General features: G+C 34.3%; 1 protein-coding gene across 1 annotated transcript; it reads left to right on the top strand.

Moving 5' to 3' along the window:
- Positions 1 to 1,984: 1,984 nt before the first annotated feature.
- LOC128550696 (uncharacterized) lies at positions 1,985 to 14,182 on the top strand. The gene is made up of 3 exons (XM_053530256.1): positions 1,985 to 2,081; positions 6,911 to 7,092; positions 13,774 to 14,182. The coding sequence occupies exons 1-3, from the start codon at positions 2,051 to 2,053 to the stop codon at positions 13,948 to 13,950; spliced, it is 390 nt and encodes a 129-aa protein (XP_053386231.1). The 5' UTR covers positions 1,985 to 2,050; the 3' UTR covers positions 13,951 to 14,182.
- Positions 14,183 to 22,236: the final 8,054 nt, after the last annotated feature.

Below are 22,236 nucleotides of genomic sequence, written 5' to 3'. Positions count from 1 at the left end.
TTGAAAAATGATGTATCAAAATGAGTATTTACTTTAAAAATATGCAATTTTTAGTAAAAAATGCATAATTTACCCACTACAATTGCAGAAAAATGAAACTTTTAATGATTGAAAGACCAAAACCCACAAGCAAAGACCAATATGTGATTATATTTATGACAATTACTGGAAGTAAAACAGATCAATACATCACAGCCTATCTTAAAATGAATTATTTCTTCGGCTAAGCCGAACAATGCCTGAAACGCCAAATGCAAAGCCGATCCGCGCCATCTTGGAAGCAGGCAAGTGCGGAAGGTCAAGAACTCCAACTGGAGCCAGACACAGCTCAGGGTACCCCTGAAACTGTCAAGCAGTTACTGACATTTTAGGCTACAGTTCTGACTAAAGACATTAGGACCAGAGGGCAATGCACCGGTGGAACATGTAAATCGCTTACCGAAAACTAGCCGTCATTCTGCGGTGTTACACTGGGAATCACAGCTTCTGCCCGCTCGACTTAATAGGTTGGTCTGGTTTATGGGTAGCTGCTGACTGGTTGTACGGCCCTGTATTTTTGGGTTTTGCTTGCATGTAGTTGTATATTATTTATTTTTTCCTGCAGTTGTGCTTTCTTGATTTCCATCATGCAGTAGTATTATTTTCTCATTTTGCCTTGTCTTTCAGTTATGTCTTGCATGCAATTGTATTTGCTTGGCTTTTCCTGCAGTTATGCTTTCTTTAATTTTCTTGCTATCATGTAGTAGTTGCTGTTCAGTTCACCTCATGTCTGATCCTGAGATGATAACTTCCTTTAGCTTTCTTTTAAATTATGCATTTTTTGTGCTTGTTTTGATGGTTTCACTTTTTTACATTTATTCTCTTATGGCAGTTTTTAGGTCACTGACCTAGAACAGCAGCTGTTACATGGTTTTTTAACTCAATTACATGGTCTTAAATGTACTGCTCTACATGGTTGTTAAATATAACATCTATCAGTATTACATTCAAAATGCTGCCATGTCATTTTTATGTTTCTTTCCATGTGCTAATATGTATGGTTTGTTTTATATACCAGATCTCCTTGATTGTGCAATGCTATTATAATGTTCTGTCTTTGTGCTAGATGTAATTTTAAGGTTAATTTGCAACAATAATTATTTAAATGTTCATATGTTTTGTTTTTTTAAACCATGTCCTTCTTTTACAGCTTGTTTTACTATTGTTCCTTATAAATTTGTTAACATATAGTCGGTTCAAAAGCACCTAGAGTGCTTATGTTGTATTGTTACTTGTCTTGCCGACTCAAAATAAAATTTATCTTATCTTATCTTATCTTAATAATTTGTTTATGTCGTGTTGGGCGCCCTATGGTTTTCCACCTTTTCTATTTTACTTTTAAGTGCAGTAACAACAGATTGAAATTGGCTTTTAAGAATATTTGCTTTGTCATTGTTACCATATTCCAGTAAACCTCTGAATATCAGTGTGTGTCTTGTGACTTGTCAAGCATTTTGAACTAACGAGAATATTTTTTGTAATCATCATAAAGAAATCAAGCAAAAGGCGGGACACTTACCACAAACTGTCAAATATATAACATTAGTCTAAAACAGTGTAAATGTACTAAATTAAATATTTCTACAGCTGTCACCACCTAATTCGATCTTAGTCAATACGGCGCTTGCTTTTTTTGCAGAAATCGATTTCCGTATTTACGGAGTGAATATTTTCGTTCTCAAAATAACCCGACCCTTACCATTTTCAATTTTATTGTATTTTTAAAAACAATCAAAATGATATGTCTAGTATATATATATATATAGCACATAGTGCATAATCACAATGGATAATGATGATGAAAGTCCTTAAATATATACATACAAATTCATTTCCTTGTCTAAAAAAACATAAGTACGAAATTAAGAGTTATAACTAGTTAGCTAATATATAGATTAAATTCAATGATTAAATACAAGCAGAAAGCATTGCAAATTTATTATTTTAAACATTATATTATGATCTGTTTATCTTTTTTTTAGTGTAAGAACAGTTACTGCAGTATGCAAATATGGCGACGCCCTTGAAACTTGCGACCCGCAGTAAGATTTTCTTGCAATTTTTTTGAAATCTCGGGTCGTATTAGGTATCGACTATCGTTTTAGAATTAATTGTACTATGTCTTGTTCTAATAGTGACAGTGCAAATCCTGTCTGTGTTATTTTGTGTCTTAAAAATTAAACAAACTTTTTGCCAGATGATAAATTGATCATGATCCTTTGGGCGCTTATTGAACAATAGGTGGGGTCCACAGATTTCATATGGTATACCAAAGAACTAATATGAAATTAGGTGCTACCTAAAGGCAGAGCTCCCTTGAAAAATCACAAGTGCCCCTTAAAAATTAAAGGAGTGGAATTGTCTGGAATTATGGATTCGTTTAGGAAGTTTATGTTCTATTTAAATTAGATCTATTAAAATTATAAGTATTGATTAATGATAATTCATGATTTCTGAATGTATGTTTAAGGCTGCATCAAATTTAATTCTTGACATGTGAAATACTCGAAAGATATTCTGTATATGATTAAAAGAAAGCTGATATAGATTAACATCTGCACCAAAAGAAAAAAACGTATTTGAATAATTTCTGTTTTAAAACGTACTGCATCAACAATTTTACATAAATTATTATCATACTGGAAACCAGTCACCAATAATAACTCCTTCAAATTGAAAAGTTTCAAACCTAACAGAATCTCATTAGGACAGTAGCCTAAAGTTAATAGAAATTAGAATTTACGTAATCCTGGAAATGACTATTGTAATTCTTTTAAATGTCATTATTGTCAAATTTTGGTTCTTTCTGAAAGGAAGTATGATTGTGTCCAGCTTTCAGTCAAAAACACTGCTATAATAGACGCCTGGTATGGGAAATTTACAATCATTTACATGACTATACAAAGCTTGTTTTAAACCCAAAAGACTAGCATTTTTTAAAAATTAATGATCAGAATTTTACCTAGAGAAAAACAGTATTTGCCGAAATTCAATGCCTGTATATTTTGATCCTAAAGCTTTTTTTTTAAAGTTATGTCTACTGACTACTGCACAGGCACTACATTGGAACCTGACATCAAAAGTAAACACTTGCTGAATTTCACAATGACGTAATAATACATAAAAAAAATTGAAATAAAAAAGGAATAAAAAAAAATCTGGTACAGGTGAGGTTCGAACTCACAACCTTTGGTTTACAACGCGAATTCGCTAACCACTACACCACTGTGGAGATATGACGTCATTATGACAAACATAAGTGTATATAATAAAGTCCGGTAATGGCAGTGTGACAAAAGTCGTTTCAACATGAAAATATTGTATTTTATTTCTTTTTTCTTCGTAGAAAATGTATTTAGCACTAATTTTTTATTATCAAATGCGCATTTACATTTTTATTCAATATTCAAAGCAGTAAGCGAGACGCTTTTGTCAACCGTAAACAGTAAGCGTCTACTGACGTCTTTACCGATTAATTACTATGTGCATAGTGCACATGAAAAAATCCGGACAACACCGATTCCAAAAAGTACCACGAATTTTCAACTTGATAGTATACACAGTTAGATCTCTCTATTCGTTTTCTTGTTTATACGTCTAACCGTAATGCGACGCTGTCGGCGCCGCTTCGCAGCGCCGGTAGCTCTGCTATAAAATACACAGAATGGCAACTTGGGATAATCCCGCGTCATCTTGTGTTAGCGTGTTATCTTATTTCAAAGCGTTTGCCGACTTGATCAGTCATGATCAAACCAACAGATGGTTACTGAAGTATAAAACTGGTGGTACGCCCGGCACGTAATAAACGAATTTGAGTCCTTTCTCAAACGAAAACTGTTGATTTCTCAGACTTTCAATCATAAATTCATTCCTTCCCCGTGTAGAAAATACTAATAACATTAAAAATGCACCATTATCATGATAAACAAATGATCCGAAAGTAACCTTATTTCAAAGCGTTTGCTGACTTGATCAGTCATGATCAACAGACGCTTACAACGAGATCTCATTCAGTTGTCACGTGATGTTGGCGAGATTTGGTCTATATGCCTTTCAAGTTGCAATCTGTTTTTTTATAGCTCTTTGGGTATACCGATTTCGCCCAACTTGTACTTGCTTTTGTTGGCTTGATGTCACACTCAATTCTGTATACATGAGGAACATGCGAATATATAGAGATAGCCCAATCGAAAGTCGACTTTTAAAAGAAGACTCAGAAGAATTTAATCAAGGTTTCAAGGAAATAAGATCGAAATAGCTAGACTGTCCCCATATAGTATGCCGATTTCGCCCAACTTGTACTTGCTTCTTTCGGGCTTGATGTGCACACATCGATTCTGTATACATGAGGAACGTGATGAATATATGGAGGTAGCCCAATCGAAATAAATAGAAATAGCTAGACTGGTAGCCTATTAATTTGGGCTTAGCACTGCAGGATGATGTATTTTATGATCTGACATTATATATCATGCATGGCGAAATCTGATTTTGACTTGCTTGTCCATTTTGTCAATTGCTATTTTGTACTTGTCCGTATGATAGTTATATAGTAAATTCTGGTTCAATTTCACTTGTCCGTACAAGCTTTGCGACAACCTGGGCAATACAGACAATTGAATTTGCCACTCTTGAATATGGTTGTCATCCCTCTAAGCCTTCTCTGTATCTGCATTTTACTGTTTAAAGGTAAAAGGAAGACATTGAAAAATCTAAAAAAGTCATAAAATACTGACATTAATATTCATGTAGATACTTGAAATGTGTTTAATATAACTCATAATTTTAAACTTTGGAAATATGATGCGAACAGGTGCGAGGAGATATCTTCCTTGACACTGCATGCATGATTTCAAATACACAGCGGACTGCCGATGATAGTAAATAATAAATTGCAGAAAAAAAGCACAAAAGTTCATAAAAAATGTCAGTGAGGCAATATGCTTTAATGTCAACATTAATTCATTATCAGAGATAATAACCTCTTCCGTTTATCATAATAGGACAAGAGGCTGTCTATAATTGTCCTGTTGTCAATATACTAATAAAATTTGGTGTTACCCAAATCCCTTATTTCAAACTGTATGTTCAATGAAGAACTGTATCAAAACAGTAACATGTTAGTCCTTTTGGCTTAAATTCATTTCAGATCTTTTCAGTAAACGTAATGCTGTCTTTCTTTCCAATTGTTATAAATGAAGGCAGATATTTCAAAATAAAGGGTTTTAGAAACTCAAAGCTACACATGTCAAGAGTCTGTTGGCTACCTGATTTTTTTCAGAGCATGCCCACTGAGCATTCTTAAATCTCTGTGCCCAGTAGTCGGAAAATCAATAATGTAATCTTCATTAAGGCTACAATTGGAAGCATGAACTTTGACAGTTCTCAATAATTCCTATGTTAATCTAGTGATACAGGGCAAAGGCATTAATTATCTTACCTCATATTGACACCATCTGCGAACAGTCATCTGTAATAATCGTACCCCGAAACAAATTTTTACATGTGCATGCAAGATTTTAGACTGAGCCAATAGCATTAAAATTGCTGAACCCCCAGTGTTCAAAATAATATGCGCTAGTCTTAACCTTTAGCCTGCTGGCGGCAAGTTATTCTGCCTTTGCGACCAGTGCAGACCAAGATCAGCTTGCACATCCATGCAGTCTGATCATGGTCTGCACTGTTCGCTATTCAGTCAGTAAATTTTCAGTGAACATCCCTTCAAATAATGAATGGTACTGCCCAAATTGAATGATGGACCAGTCCATTCTAAAAATTTAGCGGGCTAAAGGTTAAAATTACTGTCATTTACTGCCACCTTTGAAACTATACTTTTGTTTCAGCTCATACCAATATTATTGAATTTAGAGCTAAGCCAGATCTGAACGAAAACACATTCTACTTCGTTATGATTGCATAACACAGAGAGAATTTTACAGTAGAAAATATTACAACGACCAAAAGGTATCACAGACATTTGGTTATAAGGCAGTTTTGTGATTACATCAAATTTATGCTTTTAAATACTTGCACAGCATATTTGAATCAACTGTTATTTAGCAAAAATGGCAACTTTATTTCAGAAACTATACAGAAACCTAGGTCAGTTCAAAAGTGGGTTACTTGAGGTCAAGAACTATGTCAATGAAACTTTGGTTAATGATCTATCTGATTTATTTCAAACATGGCCAAAATGTTTGTTTTTATGAAATCTAGGACAAATTAGATACTAGATAATTTTGAGTAAGAACTAGATTAGGTGAGCATACAAGCCTTCAGGCCTTCTTGTTTACCATAGATGAAGGGACCTGCACCATTTTTTAGCTCGACTATTACAGACCAGTCTGTAAAATGGAGGAGCCAACTCTATCAAGCATTTTGACTGAGTTATGGCCCCTTTTCGACTTAGAAATAAATGTTAAAGTTTGCGTACCACCCCAAATATTTTCAAAGTCCATTGAGATATTGCTTTCATATTTTGCATACTTGTTAACCATCATGACCCCAGTCTGTAAAAAGGAGGAGGCAACTCTATCAAGAATTTTGACTGAATTATGGCCCCTTTTCAACTTAGAATAAATGTTAAAGTTTGCATACCACCCCAAATATTTTCAAAGTCCATTGAGCATGTTGAGATATTGCTTTCATATTTTGCATACTTGTTTACCAAGTTTTACTCATTGCTTATATTATACTATCAAACACCCAGAATAGTCGAGCGCGCTGTCCACTGACTCATTGCTTATATTATACTATCAAGCAGTCAGAATAGTCGAGCGTGCTGTCCACTGACAGCTCTTGTTTTTTTTCAAAAGTTGCAGTTTTGTTTTTTATTTATAGAAGTGTATAAATTATCACTTTATATTTGTAGGAGCTATTCCACAGATCTGGTACAGTCAAGTCCGTCATGGTCATAAGTTTAGAACAAAGAAACCACGGCCAAAGCCAATGGAGCGGCGGATATTTGAAGCAGTCACTGCACCAATTATAGAAAAGCCAATGCCTTATTTGAGATTTTCATGCCGGGATCCAGCAACCTCACAAGTTAAAGAGGTAAACTACAATTATTAACATTGCCAAGACAGATCATGTGACTTGAAACCCTCCGATATAAAAAATCAACTTTGATTGTGACAATGTATTATTGTTGTATAATAATTTCTGAAAAAATTGATGGAACAGGGTTTATACTATATAATATTATAATCATTGTCTTAAAAGCAATTGTAATTAATTGATGTTCTTTCTTAAAAAGTCCTTAAAAATTTTGGAAGGTCCTGGGAAATTATTTATTCCAGACTCTTAGAAGAGCTGAAAAGTCCATGTTAAAAGGCCGTAAATTTAGTAAAGTCCTTTTATTAGCTCGACTATTCGAAGAATAGGGGAGCTATCCTGCTCGTCCCGGCGTCGGCGTGAGCATCACACAAATGTTAAAGTTGCGTACCACCCCAAATATTTTCAAAGTCCATTGAGATATTGCTTTCATATTTTGCATACTTGTTTACCACCATGACCCCAGTCTGTAAAAAGGAGGAGGTAACTCTATCAAGCATTTTGACTGAATTATGGCCCCTTTTCGACTTAGAATAAATGTTAAAGTTTGCGTACCACCCCAAATATTTTCAAAGTCCATTGAGATATTGCTTTCATATTTTGCGTACTTGTTTACCATCATGACCCCATTCTGTAAACAGGAGCAGACAACTCTATCAAGCATTTTGACTGAATTATGGCCCCTTTTCGACTTAGAATATGCTTATTGTAATGTTAAAGTTTGCGTACCACCCCAAATATTTTCAAAGTCCATTGAGATATTGCTTTCATATTTTGCATACTTGTTTACCATCATGACCCCATTCTGTAAACAGGAGCAGACAACTCTATCAAGCATTTTGACTGAATTATGGCCCCTTTTCAACTTAGAATATGCTTATTTTATTACTCAAAATAAAAACCAATTATCTCATACAATACTCTTTATTCATCAAGAATATGCATTGATACTTACAACGATAGTTAAACATACGCATGATACATTTTGTAATAATTTTAATTAATCAGTAAAAGTATATGACAATATTGGGAGTTGATCGGCGGCTTATGACTCAACAAGGGTCTCACCATGTAGAGTCATTAAAAGCACAGCAAAATCCGTCAACCAAGAGGAGAACAGACGCACCAACCCAAGGCTTGCAAAAACAACGCAACTGCGCAATCCATCGAACTTCGAATTGTGAATCCAACCCAGCCCGGGTGTCACCGGGATGCGGTTAAATGCACAACCCGAGCCAATGTAAAGCGAGGCAATATAACACAACGAACCATAAGGCAAAGCAATGCAAGACACTTTGTACTTTGTAACAGGTATCACTCAAACAACGCAAAGTAACGCAAGACACTTTGTACTTTATAACAGGTATCACTCAAATGCAAACACACAACAATTTCAATGAACGTCGAGCTACCATTCCACCCATTTCGGTTTTCACCGAGAATGAGCGAAACCGCAACACGAGTCAATGAAAGGCAAGCAAGGCAAAGTGACACCACTGAAGCAACGCAACATACGCAACACAGCACACTAGGAATTGCCAAGTACTAAGGGCAAAACCTTTTACTATCCAGTTTAACACAAACTGGTAAACATATGATACCCCAAAGTACGCAACTTGAATGCAAACATAACGACACCGTATCCGGCCGACAGAATTTTACCGCCACAATTAATTTATAATTTATCCGCCAAATTCTACCGCCTTCAAAACTCTTCTTTAAAAAATCGCATCTTTTATGTAATTACCATAAAACTGTAGTCCTACTTTCTTATACTGTATTCCATCTGACCGAAACAAAATGTGACTTAGCATCAATATCGAGCCTAATTATAATGAATTTGCCACCTGAACAAACTAACTTGCGGTAGGCCATATATTACTAAATCTAATCTTACCACTTCAAAAGCTATGAGTTTGATATAACTTGCATCAACAATTAGACAGTACAAGCTCCTTTTTTAAAGATTTGGCTTAAACGGCAGAAAAAAAAAGAAGAAAAAACTGACATTTTACTCCAGATTAACGAGTAGAATTCCTGAACTTAAGATCATTAATTTTTCTCTATTTATTGAGATAATTAATGCACATACAGGAGACATTATGTCTGCGCCTATAGAAAAATTTATGTGACCCGATTTCGACTCCTTAATTCTGAATAACGGGGTTTGATAGATACATATTCATTGTTTTGAATTTTATATACGCATATTTGTTCTCACTACGGACAAGTCTGAAACTTGAACAGTTTCTGTATGTTAATCGTTTGCTCACATAAAAAAAAACCAAGGTATGATACAATAAACAAAGTCTAACATATTTTCAACTCGTATTCCTCGTATATCGTGCACGGGAAGCAGTCGCATTTGACCCTTATTAAAAACTTTGTTGATAGAGCCCGCTTGTCTCGGGTAGCACAATTATTTCGACAGCGGTCTAACAGTATATTTATGACGAAACCCGTATGCAAATGAAAACCCGTGCAGTTTGTGAAATTAATTTAAAGCCCTGCTTCCGTCCTACATCTTAACTTTGAATTGTAACTGAAAAAGCATGAAAATCCCGACTATGAACAGCTGTCAAAATAGAGTCTATTTTATATATAATTCTATATGAAATACCATTGGTTTTGCGTGCAACAGTGTGGTACGTGCCTATTATAATCCTGGTTGCATACCACAAAAGAATTAATTGAATAGCATCGGAGTAGGATTTTAAGCCTGTAACGTAATTAAATTCGTCTTTCACAAAACAACAAACACTATAAGAAATAATGTGATGGGTTGATATCGTCAATGTTAAGTTAAACGTAAGTGAATTATTTTTTTTTTTTTTTTTTTTTTTAATGATTTTAAAGAATCTAGCTGTATGTATGTAACCGAGGTATAAGTGCTACTTTTATTTAAGATTGTAACAATGTTCGAACTCTATGGATCTACATCATGAGCTGCTTATCTGAATCTGAATAACTTAAACCAAAACAATGTATCAAAAATGTCATCGTAACGACCTGGTACATGTTTAGCGCTAATAGGAAAGCAATAAAATCTGACAACTACATGATAGTTTGTACAAGGTACTTATAACTGCCCTACTGAGACAAAAGAGCTTTTAGATTTATTACTTATTATTCAGTAGTTGTTTAATAAGTCTGATCCCCAAAACACAGCCGCTGCTAAGATTGGAAACAATTCCGTCAATGTTATGTTTGCTGTAAATCCAAGTCTGCACCATGAATCAAGTCATCAGTGACGGTGAAAATAAATACCAAAATCGGAATATTCACCCGGGTACTATCAAAAGACAAAATTATAAATCTTAGTTTGTAACAGAAAAAAATGAAATCCAACTGATTTATTTCTGTAAAAATCATAACATTGTTAAATATCCTAATTCTTGTATGATGATATAGCTTTGTCAGACCAAAAAACGGCGAGTAAAGAATGACCAGTAAAAATTGTCATTGTGACGAACCGGTACAATCTTAGAAATGTAACAATTTACTAATGTTCAACTTTTATTTATGCAGATTCTAAAATCTAGCAAACTATTCAAATGTTATGTACCTGGTTAAGTTACAAATGAAAGCAACTTTAATTGATATGTCAACGTCCTCGTGTATTAGATCTACAAATAAGTTTTAATTTGTGTTCGCCTGTGAATTTAATGTTTTGACATACTTCTATGCTACATAACGTAAACTATTTATAAATGGTTAAATTGAACCTGCTGCGCATGAATGACGCAAACCGAGATCCGAAGTGACCTAATTGTTGAACCCACTTATATTAACCGTTAATAAGATCGTTCATTGTATGATAATAGGTGAGTTCCTCTATATTCACCTGAAATATTTTTGTGAAATGAAACATTTTACTGAAATCTTGAAATTTAGCAGTGGGACCGGCTACTCGGTCAGTCAATATTATTTTAAATTTGCGTATTGATTATTCTGAATTCAGTGAAATGTATTTAATTATTACTCTTAAAGTGAACATAGCAATTCAATGAAATTAGAAGACAGTTTGTGTAAGAGATAATATGTTCCAATTGTTATGTTTTCTAAAATGACGGAATCTGAGAAGTGATCCTTTATGAAAGGAAGCTCGAACAAAAAGACGAAAACTTTTGATTACTTAAAGACTTCATATACGCGTTGAAATTTGTACATCTTACATCGTAAGAAAATTTGCGAATAAACCACGTACGATTACAGAAATTACAGTCATAATACATATGCATAAAAACTGATGGTAACTGGTTTAACCTGCATGTAATGACCCATAAATTATTGTTTGACTTAGACCATGGAGCTGAAGTGCTTTGACGTAAAAGAAATTGATCGTCATAACTCATTTAGAATACGTTCTTCTAACGCAATGCGCGAATCTCTGAAGTTATACACATAATGCAATATCTCATCAATTTTGTAAGAACCTAGTATACTGAAACGTAAGTGATGAATTCGTTAGTAGATTTCTCAAAAAACTTAATATTTTTCTGTACATTCAATGCGCTAGTAACTATTCAGATTAACTACCAAACCCTTGCAAAATACAGACTTTTGTCTGTGCATTTCGGTTGTAATCCTTATTTATCTCCTCGCCTTAACATTTAATTAAAGCTGACACTAAATCGCTAGTAAACATCTGTCAAGCGTAAAATTTGTAAAGAATGTCAAATACAGTTCAATTACTAGGTCATTCATTCCACAAGTTTTCAAGCAAATATTTCTCTACATGTAAAATAACCTTCTAATTTTGTTTATATTTTGTTTTAGCTTGAACTCATGTTTTTCTTATGAATATCAAAATATGAAAATAGTAGCTAGGATACAAAACGAAATCTAATTTTTACAAACATGATGTTTACAGAAACGAACTGTTGTTAGACACCTGCTCCAGTTCTACCTTATAACCTTAAATTGACACTGAAAATGCATGGAAACCATGACTATGAACAGAGACGCCTGTCAAAATAGCATCTATTAAATAAAATTATACATTTGTGTATACAAAACACCTTTGATTTTGCGAGCTAAGTGTAGTACATGTTGCCTAATGTCACCAAAAGTTATATACACAGTAAAATTTGAATAGCCGTGGAGCAGAGTTTACTGATATTGTATGCCAAAATAGAGTCAAAAGGATAGCCTGTAGATGCGTGCGTAGCTATATATTTGCGTCGCCACACCCCATTCGTGAGTATTATGAAAAAACCTAAAGATCTATGTTTGAACAACAAACAATCTACTTTAATCTGTGATATTATTTTTCGACATACCGGCAGAAGATTGGTAACACCGTCAACAACATTCTCTTCTAAAGCATCTGCACCTAGCATCCCACTTAACATTGTCCTGAGGAACATACTGCAAAATATTTCTGTTGCAAGGATTCCTCCGAAATATCAGTTCCCGCCTTTGACCACGAGGCATTGCAATGATAAATCAAAACATGTAAATAGTTTTGACGTTACCGACGGTGTAGCTAGCAAAATGTGAGAGAACTGCACGAGATTATTGGTATTTATATTATATCAACTGGGTACCAGTATCAGTAGGAACCAGTTCAGATCAGCCAAGTGTAACAATATCAATGACACGTTTATCTACGAAAACAGATGACAATTTAATAAACTAGCAGACGGTAATTAACGAGCAACAATTTGAGAAAAAATAATTGAATTATTTTAGTTCTAAAATAATTTCCATTATTGTAATGTTAAAGTTTTACTCATAGCTTGTATTAACTATCAAGCACTGACAATAGTCGAGCGCACTGTCAACTGACAGCTCTTGTTTTTGATAACATTCTGTGTTTTGAGGATGATCACAATAAGTTGGAACAAACTGTTTTATGTACAAAATATAGATGTTGTCAGTAAGTTTATTGTTGTTGGCGGAACATTAAACATATTGGTAGAATAGTATGTTTCTTACCTCTGTTTTAGTCTTTATCCCACTGAATTTCTAAAATGGACTGGTCTGTTATTCATTTTGGGCAGTACCATTTATTATTCGAAGGGGTGTTCAATAAAAAATTTATTGACTAGTGAACAGTGCCGACCATGATCAGCCTGCACAGATGTGCAGGCAGATTTTTGTCTGCATTGGTTGCAAAGACAGAATCACTTGCCACCAGCAGCTGAAGGTTTAGAAGATAAGATGTGAAAATTTTATTCATAGAAAAGGTACTAAGTTCTGAAAAATACTGAAAAGGTCCTTGTGTGTTCTGAATCCAAACAACCGCTGAAAAAGCATTCTTTTCATATATGTTCTTGATTTGAATATGAGCCGTGCCATGACAAAACCAACATAGTGGCATTGCGACCAGCAAGGATCCAGACCAGCCTGCGCATCCGCGCAGTCTGGTCAGGATCCATGCTATTCGCTTTCAAAGTCTATTGCAATTAGAGAAACTGTTATCGAACAGCATGAATCCTGACCAGACTGGGCGGATGCGCAGGCTGGTCTGGATCCATGCTGGTCGCAAAGTTGGTTTTCCCATGGCATGGCTCATTATATTGTTTAGATATCTCAGTGATACCTCACTATATTCAAATTGTTATGTTTGCGTCAGAGAAAAGTTCATGTCCATATGTTAATATATTCCCTATATTTTTGTCAAACACTGTGTTTTTTTTTTCATGAAACTGTATTAAGACTGTTCTCTTCTTTCAGGAAAATCCATATGAGCAGTTTCTAATCCGTCAGTTGAGGAAGACAGTGGAACAGAGTGAAATGATTATCATATGTCACCGATTACCGTGTAGTTCTGTACGCCTCCGAGAGATCAAAATTGATTTGAAACTGAAAGATCTGTATATGCATGTACTAAATAACACACATATGGGGTAAGTTTGGTGACATGGTTTATGTTATTCTCCTTCATACTTTAGGGGAAATAACAAAAGTAAACGTGTGGTTTTGAAATTCCTTTTAGAAAAATATGTGATTGTCCATCTGTCACACTTCCTTGTTTACTGAGGTCAAATTTTCATCAGATTCAAAATAAACTTAGTATCTGTCATCAACATGAATAGGACATGTGCATACTGTCAGGAGTTATAAATTATGTTAAGTTGCATGTTCATGAGTTATCTCCCTTTTTTGACTACAGCTATAAATTGTGTACTCCTCTCATCTGACAGTTTCCATCTGATTCAAATGAAACCTCATATGCATCATGAACATGAAGCTGATAATTTTATGTACATATTGTTAAAGGTGGATAGTCACATTTAAGCAACATTTTATAACATTTTTCTGTTGCTATATCCTTTTAGGTATTTATTGAAGGACAAAAAGACTCATTACTTAAAGTGTCCCTATTGTAAATGCCAGATCCCTATTTTTTAAATGTAAAGTTGTAAATGCCAGATCCCTATTGTAAATGCCATTGCCTATTTTGTTTCGGTTTAATGAAATATTGTATTTACCACCCCCTCTCCCCTCCCCTCTTTAATATAGAAATAAAAGCTGATTGTTTCTTTTGATTTCAATATACTTTCTAGTTTTAAATTTCAATTTGATACACCTTAGGATTATTTAACAGTCTGAAGCAAATAGCCAGTTTTTAAGCTATGTGCAGCATCAGAATCAGCATTCATTGACTGATAATTTTTTCTGGGGGGAGGGGGGAAGGGAAAACTGATGGTATGTACAGTAATGCCAGGGCTCTCGTTTGGCAAAATTTGGGGCCGAATATCGGCCCCATTCCCCCCTCAAAATGGTATGTTTTTTTCCCCCTATTTCAAAAAAATTCCCCCCTCAAGTCCAAGAACATCAGTGCTAAGCACTTTGCAGTTGATTTGTTGGCCTTAAAATTTTATTGTTTCCAAAAATTCAGTGGCTCAGAGAAAAAATACGAAGTGTGATGTCTAAATAAGGTTGTTTATATTTGGCAGAATTCATACAGCAGTTTATAATTAACAGAATTCAGGTTTGGGTCAGTAAAGTTGAAAAGAATGTTTATATTTGTTTGCATTTCTTTTCGCGTTTGAAATTCCCCATCAAAAGAATTTTTTTGAAAAATCATGCGAAATTCCCCCCTTGCATGGACCCTGGTCCCAGTCCCAAAAAGCAAACGAGAGCCCCGAATGCTTTCTTTGCAGCAAGATGAAGTATAGTGCATTGATCATGTTGGTCAGTTTGTCAATCTGAAGATGGTTATTTATAGATAAGTGTGACTGGTATTTGTTTCTGGAGAAACAAATACTTTAATAAGTGATAATTGTTTTACGGGGAGATAAAAAAGGATAAAAAAAAAGGGCCAAATTTTTCAAACCGCACGGGGGACAACATCATAAATAACCCCCTAAAGATTCAAAATTAAAGAAGTCGGGAAGTCCCTGGGGAAATTTGTTCAAAATTTTTTCCTTTTGGTAAATATACTGTAAAAATTTTCTCAAAATTTGGTAAAATTTTTGGAGCCCTTAAATTTGGATTAAAACAAAGATGCTTGAATTTTTTCTTTTGCTGTAATTTCCTTTATAGGCCCATTTTTTTACACGGAAATTTTGCTAAAGTTCCCGTAGAAAGCACTGAATAAAAAGTTTATACTAAAAAATTTTTTTTCTGAGAGGTTTGTAAAAAACAGGAATTCAAATTTCATTTTTTTTTTCGGGATTTAAACCAATGAACAATGCGTGCGGGGAAAGCTTTTTGCCCCCTCGTGGGTCTGTAAACAAAATTTTCAGACTTGAAAAATTATGAACCCAAAGTTAAGCAAACCAAAAAAAAAAAAAAAATAAGGGTCAGACCAAAGACAATTAGGTTTCAAGATTGTAAAAAGGGATGCTTTTATAAGCGGGAATAGGAATGATGCTGAAATTCAACTAAAATTTTAAAGTTATAAAATTTTTAGCAAAATACTGGCCCTTTTAAAGTTTATGCATGTTCCCTTTTAAAACCGGTTTTTTAAAATTTAAATCTTTAAAATGGGAAAACCGATATGAAAAGGGGGCAAAACGGGCCCCCAAAATGAAATTTTTCCTTAGTCGCAAATTGTATACTTTTAAAAGTTTTCCTGACATTCGCTGTTCCGCTGAAAACTTTTGTCATCATTTTTTTGGCTCCCCTTTACATGAATGCTTGTGGGACTTTTGGGGACCCCACCCGTTCCCCCTCCCATGGTGAAATCCATCCATAGTAAACGTTTTTTTTAAAACTAAAATCTCCCCCAAAAAAACCATTTAAAGGGTTTTTGGGGGGCCGGGGTGGTCTTTTAAAAAAAATTTTTCAAACATTCTGCTTGGATGCCCATGGGGGCCAAAGGCATTCAAGTTATTCTGATCCTAAAAAACCATTGGAAATGGTCATTTTTCCCCAAAATATATATAAGGGGAAACTTTAAAAAATTTTCTTGTTTTAACTGCTTCCCCCTTTTTTGAAAAAATTTTCAAAAAAATTGACCACCCCATGAAAAACCAACTAGTACTTGCGACCAGCAGGGGACCAAAACCAACGGGGGATCCCGAAAAGGCTGGTCTGGATCCATGCTGGCGCAAACCCACTTTTTTGGTTTTCCATGGCGCCCCCCTTTCCAAATTTGGCCCTTTGTTGTCCTTTCCATTTTTTCCCTTTTATTCGGATTTTTAAAAAAACTTGGCCGCCGGAATGCATGGTCATTTTTCCCCTAACATATATTAAAAAATTTTTAAAAATCATTTTGTCAAAAACACGGGCCCATTTTAAAAAATAATTTTCCCCAGACTTTTTTTGGGTGACCCTTTACGAGTTTTGAAAAATTATGGGGCACCCCTTTAACAGGGCCCTTTTGGGGATGTGCCATTTAAACCCCCCCATATGATGTTTGAAAAACTTTTTTTTGCCTGATTTTATCATTTCACTCTTTCCCCCCCTTCTTCCCCTCGCCTTCCCCCCCCCAACAAGCCCCCAACTAAAACAACCTTTCCCGGCTTGATTTTTTTGGGGGAAAACTTTAAAAAAATATTCGGTCGGAAACTTTAAGCACTATTTTAAAACATAAATTTTTTTGGGAAAATACATCTACCAAAACTTTTCCCAAGCAAAACAAATTTGGCAAACCACTTGGCCCTCTTTTCTTGTATTATGTCCACTTTTTGGATGTTACTTTTTCCCAATTGAATTTTTAATCACAAAATATCTCTGTTATTACTAAATGGTTTTATCCCTTTTTCACTGTATTAAAGGGAATAAAAGTATGGTTTTTTTCAAATTTTAAAAATTTCTTTCCACATTTTATTGGGGCCCCCTTGGTTCACAAAACTTTTTCCCGGGTCTCGCTGAGTTTGAAAATTTGAAATTTTAAACTCATTTATAACTTAAAGAAACTTTTAAAGACAAATTTTTATGTTAAAAAAATTTTAAAGGAGTTTTTCCGGGTTTTTAAAGGGCCCATCTCATTTGAAACAGTTTAAAATTTTAGCAGAACTGTTAAAAAAATTTTTAAAAACTCAAACCACAAAACCCCAAAACTTTTTTGGGGAAATTTTCCCTTTATTTCATGATGTTTTAAAAATTTAAAAAAACAAGTTTCAACCGGGGTCTCCCATAAAGTATTCCGTTTTTTTGGGCAAATTTTGGGGGAAAAACTTCACGGCCTAAACTAAGTGAATAAAAGCGACAAAAAACCACAAAATTTACTTTGGGAAACAGTACTATCATGGGCAAATTAAAAAATCTGACTTGATTCAATTAAAAACAGCGATGGGGGTGCCTTTTGTTTAATAAAAATTTCCAAAACTGAAATTTTCTTAAAGGGATATGGAATAATCCTGTCTCCCATGCTCGATAAACCAATAGAAAGGCAAAAAACGGGAAAAAACATGAAAAAATTTTTTGCATCTCTTTTAAATTATTTAAAGGTAATTTGACAGGGAAAACCAAAGGGCGTCAAAAAAAAGGGGGGTGGTCCCATTATTTACTCTTATAGCGAAGCTAAAAACGGGGTTTTAAAGAGCTTTTTAAATTATTTTAACACACACAAAAATTCAACCTTGTGAAAATGCATTTAATTTAAAAAAAACATATAATCAAACATTCTGAAACTCAATATAAAATCTAGTCAATTTCTGTGTCCCTTTTTGCAAAAAAGGGTTATGTATCCAAACTGAAAAAAATTTATATCCTCATACTTAGAATTTTCCCCTTTCGGGTTGCTCCACCAATAACAAAAAACTTATCCGGGGGTTTTTTAACCCCATTTGCTCGGAATTTTTCATCAGAAAAAATTAAATTTCATTTTTTTACACCCTAAAAATTTAAAACCTGCTTGCGAAATGGGGGTTTGTTAAAAAAAATAAAAGCACATGTAAGTTTACTTTGTCTTTTTTCTAAATTTTTTCATCCTCACATTTTAAATTTTGGGGTTTGTTTCATTTTTTATAATTCTACATTTTTTTGGGAAAAATTTTAAAAAACTTTTTAAAAATTTTTTAAACCCCTGGGCCTAGTTCAAATGTGTTTGCTACTGTTTGAAAAAACCCCCAAAAGCCCAAAATTTTACTAAACTTGCAGGAAATCTAAAGGAAAATTTATCTTGGGCCATACTAAATTAAGATTTTTAACTAATTGATAAAGTCCATTTTCTTGATTTTTTTTTTCCTCCAAAAAATACAGAGAAAATTTTTAGAAAAAGGGTTTTTTTTTTCTTTTGGGGAACAGAAAGTGTAAAAAATGTAATGTAATATCCCAAAAATCCTACTTTGGGGGAATTTTCCATTAAAGGACGGGGTGATTTTTCCCAATAAACATTTTTTTTAAAATTTTGGCGGGCCCCCCTTTTACTGAATTTATTTGCAATAAAAAAATTTGAAATTTAAAATTTTTACTGATAAAATTTCCCAAAAGCAAACGGCAAAAACTCATTTTATAAGTTCTTTTTTTCCCAAATTTTGGAAAAACCTGAGCCCAATTCAAAGGTTGGGGGGAAAAAATTTTTTTTCATTTGGGATACCCAACTTTTCTGCAAAATGGCACAAAAATTGACTATTTTTTCAGGGGATTTTCCAAAACCCCAATTTGATTTTATTTTTTTTAAAAATTTAAAATGCATTTTTACAATTTTTTATTTGTTTAAATGTTTAAAAAATGCATTTTTTAGACCTCTGTAGCAGCATATTGTCTACAGGGTAAAGAAGGTGCCCAAACCCAAATTTTTCATGACGCCATCTTGGGGGTTCATGTCAATTTCCTTAAAGGTTTGCCCCAGTTTAAAAAGTTTCCCACAAAATCATCCCCAAAACCGAGGATCATTCCTCCCGGAAAACGCTTTTTCCTCAGATATACGCAATTTTTTTAATCCTTACCTCCCTGCTTTTTATTTTTTATCAAAAAATTCAAATTTTTTTTTTTTCGGGGTAAAAGGAAAAATAACTGATTAAACCAACAACAGATTTCAGGGGCTGAGTAAATTTCATCTTTTGAACTACGTTAGGGGAACTTGTCTCTATTTAAACCTTTTTGGTGGGGGAAGGACCCCTCCCGCTTTCTTCTCATTTAACAAACTTTCAGCCACTCCCAACAGTATCACAAACAGGAAAGGGGGAAATTTTTAACATAAATGACAGGGGAAGTGAAAGAAAATGCTCGGGGGCCCTTTTCATACAAAAGAATTTTTACCATCATTTTTCAACAATTTCTTTAAAAAAAAATTCTAGGGAAAAACCTGTTTAAAAACAAGAAGCAAAAAATGAGATTTGTGTAAAAACTGTTTTCTTATCCCAAAAAAAAAGAATTTTTACCCTAAAGGGAAAAGCAAAACAGACAGCAAAGATTTTTAAACATAAATGACAGTGTGGGAATAAAAGAAAGCAAAGATTTTTAGCAAATCTGGGAAAAGTGAATACAGAAAAGGATCGTCTTTACATACAGCAGAATCTTTAAAAACACAGTTGCAAAAATTACTTAAAAACCGAGAATTCTTGGCAAAAGCTGTAACATCAAGAAGCGGGAGATTTTATGAAAAACTGTTATCGTACGAAAAAATGAAATTCTTACCCCAAATTACAAGGGGTAAGTAACAGTAGCTTTTTTGACTATTTGATTTAACAGGAAAAAATTCTTAGCATAAATAACAATGTGACGGAACAGATACAAAGCTTTTTTCGCGCTTTTTATGTTATTCATTTCTTTTATTTGAAAAAAGTTTTATTTAAAGTTAAAAAATATTTCTTTAAAAGTTGAGCATTTCATTTTTGCTTACCTGAGCACAAAGGGGTTAATTTATGACATTTTGGGTCACCCTGGTTTTGTCACCTCATTTTTCAGCGGCCCTTGAAGTGTGGTTTTTCCTTTTAACAGTTTGGGCTGTTTTTGCCTAAAGGGGCACACTTTTTGGGTTTAATCTGAAAAGAATTATAGTCAGAAGGTTTTCCTTTAAAAAAATCCTCTTTTTGGGGGGGGCGGGGCAAACTTGGGGTAAAAAAATAGATCACTAGGGGGGGCCAAAAAAATCCTTGGGTTTAAAAAACTAGAGGGCCCCATTCTACCAAATTTTTATAAATCTTTTTCAGAATGTTACCCCTAAAAACGGGGAAAAAATTTTAAACTGGGGTTTCCCGAAAGGGCCCTTTAAAATAGGGGGGGTTTGGCCCAAAACTTGGAAAAAAAATTTTTTAACAATCTAAGGCCCAAATTTTTTTACTTGATTTTTCATGAAAATTTGCCAGAATGTTTGCCTCAAGAAATTTAGGTCAAGTTTTAAAAATTGTTTTATGAGATAAACAGGTTTCTAATAACTATAAGTCCAAATGTTTTCTTTTTGGGGATGGGTTTGAAAAAATGCTATGAAACCAAATGTTTTAAACCCGTAAACCCTTTTTAATAAATTTTTAAATCCCGAAAAAATTCAAAAGATTAAGCTTTTGAAAATTTTTTAACCTTTTTTTCCTATTTTTTAACATTTTTTTCTCACCTGCACGAAGGTTTAGCTATTGGACCGCTTGATGTCCGTCCCCAACGGGCGTCAAAAATTTTTTTTAAAAGCTTCTTTTTGAAAAACCCCTGGGGAAATTACAAACCCAAAATTCACAGGAATGATCCTTTGGGGGGCCCCCTTTTTTAAAATTCAAAAAAATTGAAATTTCCCGTAAACTCTGGTTGCCAGGGAACCAAAGGGAAAACTTTAAAAAACTTCTTGGGCCCCAAAACCCCAGGGCCCAAGGGGTTTTATTCTGTTGGGTTTCCAAAATCAGGGGCCTCACCCAAAAAAATTTAAATTTCCCCCTAGGGCAAAAAGGCCCCCCCCCTCAGGGTCCCCATGGTTTTTTAGCCCTTTCATAAGGGAAAAATTTTGGGAAAAACTTCTTGTACAAAACCCAAAAAGGGCCCAGGGGTTTGAATTTGGTAGAGCACATCTAGTGGTCCCACCAAAAATTGTTCAAATTTAAACCCCCCAGGGGCAAATTTTGGCCCCGCCCCCGGGGGCACATGGTTTAAAATAGAAATTTATAGGGGCAACTTTGAAAAACTTTTTTGGACAAAACCACAGGGCCTAGGGGGTGAATTTGGGGGGGGGAGAAACATCTAGGGTCCTCTACCTTTATTTTTCAAATTTTCCCCCTAGGCAAATATGGGCCCCCCCCTGGTCCCAAATTTTTCAAGACGGGATATTGGAAAAAAAAATTTAAAAAACTCTGTCCCCCCCCGGGAAAAAAAAAAACTTAGACCTTTGGGTATTTGGTTTAGCAAAATTTCTTAAAATCCCCCAACTAAAATTGTTCAAAATTTTACCCCTTGGGGGAAAAAAAGGGCCCCGCCCGGGGTCCCAAATTTTATATAGACTTTTAAAGGGAAAAAGCTTTAAAATTTCTTTTCAAACCAAACGACCTAGGGTTTTTGATTTGGTATACATTGTCTATTTTCCTCACCAAAATTGTTCAAATTATGCACCTGGGGTTAAAAGGGCCCGGGCCCCGGGTCACTTTTGTTATGATGGAATTTTATAAAAAAAATACTTTAAAAAGCATCATCCTATTTTTTTAAAACTGTTTAATTATAATTACCTGATACCCCAAGTAATATGAGTCACTTACTGGGACCTTTACCCCCTTTTCCTACTTTCCCTTTTTTTTTAAAATACACCTTGAAAATTTGGGTGACAAACCCGTTTTTCACACAAACGAAAAAATGAAATTTTATTACCATGAATGGGACCTA

This window comes from Mercenaria mercenaria, chromosome 18, assembly GCF_021730395.1.
Source record: "Mercenaria mercenaria strain notata chromosome 18, MADL_Memer_1, whole genome shotgun sequence".
Classification (NCBI taxonomy): domain Eukaryota; kingdom Metazoa; phylum Mollusca; class Bivalvia; order Venerida; family Veneridae; genus Mercenaria; species Mercenaria mercenaria.
This window is presented reverse-complemented; position numbering and strand designations above follow the sequence as displayed.

Coding starts and splice junctions, on each gene's coding strand:
- LOC128550696 (XM_053530256.1), top strand. CDS start 2,051: ATGGCGACGCCCTTGAAACTTGCGACCCGCA. Junction 2,082..6,910: donor CTTGAAACTTGCGACCCGCA/GTAAGATTTTCT, acceptor TTATATTTGTAG/GAGCTATTCCACAGATCTGG. Junction 7,093..13,773: donor CAACCTCACAAGTTAAAGAG/GTAAACTACAAT, acceptor CTCTTCTTTCAG/GAAAATCCATATGAGCAGTT.